Consider the following 9,019-nt stretch of genomic DNA (forward strand, 5'->3'; position numbering starts at 1 on the left):
GGGGAGCAGGCCTAAGCCAGCAAGTGGTCACCCCCGAGGGGTCCCAGACTGCGAAAGGGCACAGGCCGGGCTGAGGTACCCCCTACCCCCGAGTGCACAAATGTTTGTGCACCGGGCCTCTAGTTTGAAATAAAATCTTAAATTGGTTAAAATGAAATCTTTGTATCTGCTTGAAGGATTATATGTATTGGCTTATTCAGGGGGTATACATAATACATACATACCATGTATCCTCTTGGTTTCGCCCTTTTATACAAAATATGTTAGGTCTCCTTGCTTTGGATCTGGTCAGAAAATTGAGCATATCTTAGCTCTGCAGCCCTTATGCCTTGAGTGCAAATCATAGGAGCCTACATCTGTGTTGGCCTACATCTAAGTAGGATAACACTCCTATTTTCAGCTGTATATTATTTTTAGTTATAAAAGTTTGTATGCCAGGTGACAATACCCTTGTGTATATTGGCCTTTCTGCATATTTCATCGAATGTTTATGATTATATTTGATAGCATATTTTTAATACCCTGTTTCCCATGAATGTTCCAAATTAAACTGGAAGATGCCATTTCATTTCCTTTGAAGTGAGTCTTTTTTCTCTTTGGTACCTTTGCATTATTGTTATCTGTAATTAAGGTAGGTAATTGTATTCTTGTAAATCAAGCATGTCAAACTCAAAGGCTAACACGAGCCAAATAAACAAGATTTAAGTTTATGCGGGCCGCAAAAAAAACAAAAGTTGCAATTTTCATAGAAACATAAGTTTATTTCGATAGAGACATGCTGAATACAAAGGGCTTAAATAAATGAGTAATCGTTAAGATAAAATAATAGAACATTTTAATAAAAATTAATATTTTTCTTGAACATTAACAGACACTGAATAACTGCACAAATTTAAATAAGCATAACACAAATAAACCTATTTTTCTTGTTCTCCAAAAGCGAAATATTTCCTGTTGTGCACACCAAACAAGTCAGTACGAGACTAATGACATGGCAGTTGGCTGCTAAAATATTCCCTGCTGGTATTAGTGGGGAGAAATGGTGCGCCTGCACGTAAGGCACGTAAGGGAAATGAATGCAACACGATTATAGTAATCAGTCATTAGCAAACGTTGTAGTTCGTTATTAATAATTATGTATAACAGGATATTGTAAAAATTAAGTTACAAATTGTTATCAAAACGTTTCTTACATACCATTATATGGCTGGGCTGCAAGTTTGACATGCTTGGTGTAAATTATAGAAGTATCCAGCAATTATATATTAAAATTTGTGTCAATAAATATAAATAGCTATTATGAATTCTAGGATTTCTCTACTCCTAAAAATAGTTAATTTTTGTATTAACTTTTAAAAGTGAGTGGAGAAAAAATGTTCGTTATTATATAAATATGTGTATACTGTTGGTAAAATCATATCTCTAGAAATGTCATAAATTTATACTTTGAATTGATTTATCTATTATATTTTATATTTTCTGAGTCTTTTCTCTTTGGTACCTTTGCATTATTGTTATCTGTAATTAAGGTAGGTAATTGTATTCTTGTAAATCAAGCATGTCAAACTCAAAGGCTAACACGAGCCAAATAAACAAGATTTAAGTTTATGCGGGCCGCAAAAAAAACAAAAGTTGCAATTTTCATAGAAACATAAGTTTATTTCGATAGAGACATGCTGAATACAAAGGGCTTAAATAAATGAGTAATCGTTAAGATAAAATAATAGAACATTTTAATAAAAATTAATATTTTTCTTGAACATTAACAGACACTGAATAACTGCACAAATTTAAATAAGCATAACACAAATAAACCTATTTTTCTTGTTCTCCAAAAGCGAAATATTTCCTGTTGTGCACACCAAACAAGTCAGTACGAGACTAATGACATGGCAATCAGCTGTTAAAATATTCGCTGCTGCCAGAACCGGTTTGGCTCAGTGGATAGAGCGTCGGCCTGCGGACTCAAGGGTCCCGGGTTCGATTCCGGTCAAGGACATGTACCTTGGTTGCAGGCACATCCCCAGTGGGGGGCGTGCAGGAGGCAGCTGATCGATGTTGCCATCTTGGCTGTCAGTTAATTTACATATCTCCCTGATTAGCCAGTGGGAAGGGTAGCGGTCGTACGCCAATTACCATGTTTCTCTTTTATTAGTGTAGATGTGTATACTGTTGGTAAAATCATATCTCTAGAAATGTCATAAATTTATACTTTGAATTGATTTATCTATTATATTTTATATTTTCACTTCATATAATAAGAGTAAAAATATTACTACCAGAATAATGTTAATATTTTATTAATAGCTTTTATTTTGTATCATGTAGAAATTTTCAAGTTAATTTGTTAATAGTTCTTGTCTCCTGAATAAGTAATTGAACATTTCAGCCGAGCAGCCAACCTCCGTAAGGCCATCACTAGAATCACTGACCATCTTTTAGAAAATACAGGACATTATATATGTTTTATATTATTATAGTATATTGGATTATTCATTATTTTATATTATATACAACCTATTTATGTATTGTTATGTAGTCTTTATATGGGGTGTCCCAAAGAAATGTATGCACACACAGTGTTTATTAAAATACATTTTGCTTTCAAAATTGAGCTATCAGCTATTAAAAGGGTGACCCAAAATAGAAAATATAGGACATAAGTGCAATTGTAAGTTAGATAGCAAAGGTTTACATTTTAAAAGAAAAAGCATTATATTTGGGTTCAGCTCAGATTACTCTGAATGAATTCTATGTTAGGCTACATTAACTATATAATTCTGACTGTGAATTGATTTTATAAAACAACTAAATATATACTTGATTCTTTAAAGTGAGAAAGTATCCATTAATTTTTATTAAAATGTAAAATAATACTATTGACAAATATTTAATTCTGTTGTTTATTTTGTTACTATATTTTAAAAAATGTTTATTGCCTTTCAGAAGTGGTACTGGTTCCTAAAAACGACATTTTACTGTTTTAGCTAATATTTTTTTAAAAAACAACAGGAAGGTGATCTTTAAGTTGCATATTCCTAAATAGAATTGTAAGATATCATCTGTGGTCAGATATCTTTATAAAATAAAAAAACAAAGATGACTGCTTTTTTTGTCTTACATAATTTTTTAAATATATGTTAAAATAAGTGACTTTCTCACTGACGTTTATGGGGGCAAAACATGATTTCTTTTTTTGTTTTTATTTCAGCACCACCACCTCCTCCACCATCAAGGGGAGGGCCTCCTCCACCTCCGCCCCCTCCACATAGCTCAGGCCCTCCTCCCCCTCCTGCCAGAGGAAGAGGCGCTCCTCCTCCACCACCTTCGAGAGCTCCCACAGCTGCACCTCCACCACCACCTCCATCCAGGCCAGGTGTAGGAGTCCCTCCACCGCCGCCAAATAGGATGTATCCTCCGCCACCTCCAGCCCTTCCCTCCTCAGCACCTTCAGGGCCTCCACCACCTCCTCCACCTCTGTCTGTGGCAGGGTCAGCAGCACCACCCCCACCGCCTCCACCGCCGCCACCACCCGGGCCACCACCTCCCCCTGGCCTCCCTTCTGATGGTGACCATCAAATTCCAAATCCTTCAGGAAACAAAGCAGCTCTTTTAGATCAAATTAGAGAGGGTGCTCAGCTAAAAAAAGTGGAACAGAACAGTCGACCGGTGTCTTGCTCTGGGAGGGATGCACTTTTAGACCAGATCCGACAGGGTATTCAACTGAAATCTGTAAGTAATCTGTTCTTTTCATATTAGACTATCTATCATTATGGATTTTTAAAGTAATTTGTAAGGCATCCTTGAAGAGTATTTTTTAATTTTTTTCTCTTGGTATTCATTTTTTAAACTATGAATTTCTGATATTTTTATATACCATAAAATGCATAAATTATACCTATACTTCTGTAACTGGTACTTCTATATCTAAATATCACCCCAGAAAGTTCTCTCGTGTCTCTTCCCAGTTAGTCCTCCTCCTCAAATGAATCACTGATTTGGTGTCTGTGACCAATGATGAGTTTTTCCTATTCTAGAACTTCATATAAATGGAAATTTACAGTATGTTTACAGTTCATTTTTTTAGACTTTACTTTTAAATAAAAGGTACTTTAGAGAAAAATCTTTACTAAAGTATGGAGAAGTAAAATAGCCCTACTTCAAATCAATTTTGATTTACCTAGGTAAATTCAAATCACTAACTTTGTGAAAACAAAAGCATACTAAAGTTTCTGTATCTATAAATTTAGTTGAATATTGAATCATACTCCACAGAAAATTGAAAGAGTTCTAATAGACTTTTCTGACATGATAGCAGATAATTTTGAATTCTCTGAATTGAATGAGGTGATCATTTTATTTCCTAGAGCAGAGATTTGGCAAACTTTTTCCTTTAAAGGACCAGATAGTAAATATTTTAGGCTTGTAGGCCATATGGCAGGGGTGGGCAAACTTTTTGACTCGAGGGCCACAATGGGTTCTTAAACTGGACCGGAGGGCCGGAACAAAAGCATGGATGGAGTGTTTGTGTGAACTAATATAAATTCAAAGTAAACATCATTACATAAAAGGGTACGGTCTTTTTTTTTTTTTTAGTTTTATTCATTTCAAACGGGCCGGATCCGGCCCACGGGCCGTAGTTTGCCCACGGCTGCCATATGGTCTCTGTCACGACTACTCAGCTCTGCTATTGAACCACAAAAGAGGCAGCCAGACACGTATACTACAAAACAGCCACCAACAGTACATAAATGAGAAGGCATGATTGTGTTCTGTAAAACTCATGGACACTGAAAGTTGCTTTCATATCATTTCAAATGTCACAAATACTCTTGATTTTCTTTCAACCATTTAAAAATGTAAATGTTGTTCTTAGCTTTAAAATTATACAAAAACAGAAGACAGGCTAGATTTGGCTCATGGACAATAGCTTGCTGACCTCTGCCTATATTCGGAACTTCCTTCTGGGTCTATACGTGTAATCTCTCAGGGCTGGTAATTGATGTAGAATTTTCTATGCAGTAAGTGGCGATGAAAGAAGGAGATTTTAACTGAAGATTATTTTGGAATGTAGAAAATTATGGTAACTTTCTCAAAAGAGAATGATGTATAGGGAACATACTGATTGAATGAAACATTAGCATATCACAGCTTTAAGAAACTTCTGATTTCTAAAATATATCTGGGTCTTCTGTTTCTAATACTTATATCAGCTTGTGAGGAACCATCTCTGCTCCCTCTTCCCATTTAGTTCAGACTAAAGGTTCCTCAGGAGCAATTTAAGAACTTTGAATAGTTGTTAGTGGGGAGAATTAGTGTCAAAATGACCACAGCCCAGGTGAATAGCAGGTTTTATGTAATAGGGTCCTTTCTGATTTTACCTTGTAACCTATGCTAGTTCCTGTGTCATTCTCACTCCCATCTCCTACTCCTAACCTTCTATTTCCTCTCATCTTTACAACCAGCTTTTGTTTTTTTCACCCATTTAGTGAAAGTAAGGTGTTGATTTTTATGTACAATTGTGTCCTCTTCTTAATTAACAGCTGGTGAGTTATATTTCCTTAATTTCTTCCCCCATCTACTTTTTCCATCACCACCACCAAAAAAACCCCACAACCCTATAAATTGTTCTCTAAATTTCTTTTTAGAAAGACATGTTTTTTTTCTAAATGTAGAATAGTAGGTTATTTTTATACTAAATGATCACTTTCCTTTTGATTGTATTTGGAGCATTTTCTGTTTTAAAAAAAATTTTATTGATTGATTTTTAGAGACAGAGAGGAAGGGAGCAAGAGATGGAGGGAGCAAAAGAAACATTGATTTGTTATCTCACCTATTTATGCATTCATTGGTTGCTTCTTGTATGTGCCCTGACCAGAGATCAAACCCACAACCTTTATGTACTGAAACGATGCTCTAACCAACTGGAGCTACCTAGGCAAGGCAGGAGTATTTTGTGAAGTGCATAATCAATGAATTATTGGCATGTTATACATGTGATTTGAGTTCATAATTTTACTTCATTTAAAAAAAAATAACCAATCTGTGGTTGAGATTTCTCTGGCTATGTTTCTTTAAATATTCTATATAAATCATCAATTTGGTATGTGAATATGATGAATATAAAACCACAGATTTAATTAAAATGTTGGCAGGAAGTGTATAGGTATTTATTTACATACATTTTGAATTCTGTGTTCATAGTACCTCAGAGAGCATCATGTCCAAGAAAGTGCTTTAAAAACAGTGTTTATGACAGTGCTGTGCTCCTGTACTGTTCTCTGCTTTGTGTTATCAAATTGCTCAAAGGAAGTCAGAATGATTCTCCTTGCTACTGTTATGCTTCTTGTAGCACCTTGTTCTGCAATTCAGAGTTCTGAAACTATTTGTTATTTTTTTCATTTATGTTGCTTCTATACCAGAAATACTTAATATACAGTCTCTGAAAACCTAAATACTAATGAATGAGTCTCTATCTTGTGGGGAACTAATTTGAATATTTTTTCTTTATTTTTTCCCCATTATCATTTATCCCCCTACACTCTGCCACCTCTACCCACCCCCTCGCCTTGCAATCACCACACTATTGTTCGTGTCCATAAGGTCTTTCTCTTTTTTTCCCTTTGTTTTGTTTAATCCCTCCCCCTCCCTGCAGAGCTGTCAGCCTGATCTCTGTTTATGAGATTGCCTCTATTTTGCTTGTTAGTTCAGTTTGTTCATTAGATTCTACATACGATTGAAATCATATGGTACTTGTCTTTCTCTGGCTTATTTCACTTAGCATAAAGTTGTCCAAGTCCACCCATGCTATTGTAATGGGTAAAATTTTCTTTTTTTTTTTGGCCAAGTAATATTCCATTACGTAAATGTACCAGAGCTGTTACCCAGTCATCTCTTGATGGATACTTAGGCAGCTTCCAGATCTTGGCTGTTGTAGATAACAATGCAGTGAATATTGGGGTGCATATATTCTTTCAAATTAGTGTTTCGGGTTTCTTCGGATAACTTTCCAGAAGTGGAATCACTGGGTTATAAGCAGGTCCATTTTTAATTTTCGAGGTAACTCCATACTGCTTTCCATAGTGGCTGCACCAGTCCCAACAACAGTGCACAGGGATTCAACATATCCTCACTGGTACTTGTTTGTTCATTTATTGAAAGCCATTCTGACTGATATGAGATGACATCTCATTGTGATTTTAATTTGCATTTCTCTGATGATTAGTGATGTTGCGCATCTTTTCATATGTCTATTGGCCATTTGTATGTCCTCTTTGGAGAAGTGTCTATTTAGGACTTTGCCCATTTTTAATTGGATTGCTTGTTATGTTGAGTTTTATAAGTTATTTATAAGATCTACTAGAGGCCTGATGCACAAAGATTCGTGCATGAATAGGCCTTCCTTCCCCTGGCTGCCGGCATTGCCTTCGCTCTGGCCCAGAGCCACCTTCTGCCTACGCGCACTGCCCAGATGCCCGGAGTGACTGGGGTGGGGCGGAATGCATGTGTCATCGCCATCTTTGTTGCGTCAATTTGCATATTCTCTCCTTATTGGCTGTGGGCACCAATCTTTGTTGCAAAGTGATGGTCAATTTGCATATTGTCTTTATTAGATAGGATAAGATCTATCAGGAAATATGTTCTCCCATTCAGTGGGTTGTCTCTTCATTTTGTTGATGGTTTCCTTTGCTTTGCAAAAACTTTTTAGTTTGATATAGTCCCATTTGTTAATTTTTCCTTTTGTTTCCCATGTCCAAGGAGTTGTATCAGAAAAAATATTGCTACAAGAAATGTCTGAGATTTTTACTATGTTTTCTTCTAGGATTTTTACAGTTTTTAGTCTAACATTTTAAGTCTTTAATCCATTTTGAGTTTATTCTTATGTGTTATAAGAAGGTGGTATAGTTTCCTTTTTTTTTTTTTTGCACATATCTGTCCAATTTCTCCAACACCACTTATTGAATAAACATCTTTAAACCACTGTATATGTTTTTGCCTCCTTTGTCAAGTATTGACAGTAAAGGAGTGGGTTTATTTCAGTGCTCTCTATTCTGTTCCATTGATCTATATGTCTGTTTTTATGCCAGTACCATGCAGTTTTGATTGCTATGGCATTGGAGTATAGTTTGATAATAGGTAGTGTGATTCCTCCAACTTTGTTCTTCTTTATTGATAGCTATTGCTAGTCAGGTCTTTTGTGGTTTCATATAAATTTTTGAAATATTTCTTCTAGTTTTGTTGAACATGTCATTGGTATCTTGATAGGAATTGTGTTGAATCTATAGATTGCTTTGGGTAGTATGGACATTTTAATGATGTTAATTCTTCTTATCCATGAACATTGTATATCCTTCCATTTATTTGTATCTTCTTCAGTTCTTAATTCAATGTCTTATAATTTTTCGAGTATTTTATTTTTTTTGAAGCAATTGTGAATGGAATTGTTATTTTAGTTTCCCTTTCTGATAGTTCATTATTGGTGTATAAAAGTGCAACTGACTTACTTATTTTGTATCCTGCTAGTTTACTGAATTCATTTATCAGTTCTAGTAGGTTTTTGGTGGATATCTTTAGGGTTATCTGTATACAGTATCATGTCATTGGATGCCTTTTATTTGGATGCCTTTTATTTCTTCTTGTCTGATTGCTGTGGGTAAGACTTCCAGTACTATCTACACTAATAAAAGAGAAACATGGTAATTAGCGTACGACCGCTACCCTTTTCATTGGCTAATCAGTGAGTATATGCAAATTAACTGTCAGCCAAGATGGCGGCCGGCAGCCAGGCACTGAAGCAAACAGGGAGGCTTGCTTGCTGCAGACTCCAACGTTCCCCGCCTCACTTGCCAGCCTCTCAGTTGCAACTCTAAGCAACTATATACTATGTTGCAAATAAGAAGCTAAACAAAACCCCAGAAAAGGGCTTCCATTCAGCCGGGCTCGGACCGCAACATTGTATCTATGTTTTCAGCAGCGAGGCCTCAGAGCTAAAGCTGGCCCAGAAAAAAAAAAAAAAAAA

General features: G+C 35.7%; 1 protein-coding gene across 1 annotated transcript in view; it reads left to right on the forward strand.

Annotated features, from left to right (window-relative positions):
• The window catches only part of WASL (Wiskott-Aldrich syndrome-like), a 76,148-nt gene that overhangs the window by 55,889 nt on the left and 11,240 nt on the right, over window positions 1-9,019 (forward strand). The window contains exon 9 of the mRNA XM_014530152.1: window positions 3,212-3,732. Within this exon, the coding sequence (XP_014385638.1) occupies window positions 3,212-3,732 (521 nt within the window). The remainder of the gene's footprint in view (window positions 1-3,211; window positions 3,733-9,019) is intronic.

Source organism: Myotis brandtii, unplaced genomic scaffold (genome assembly GCF_000412655.1).
Source record: "Myotis brandtii unplaced genomic scaffold, ASM41265v1 scaffold726, whole genome shotgun sequence".
NCBI classification, from domain to species: Eukaryota; Metazoa; Chordata; class Mammalia; order Chiroptera; family Vespertilionidae; genus Myotis; species Myotis brandtii.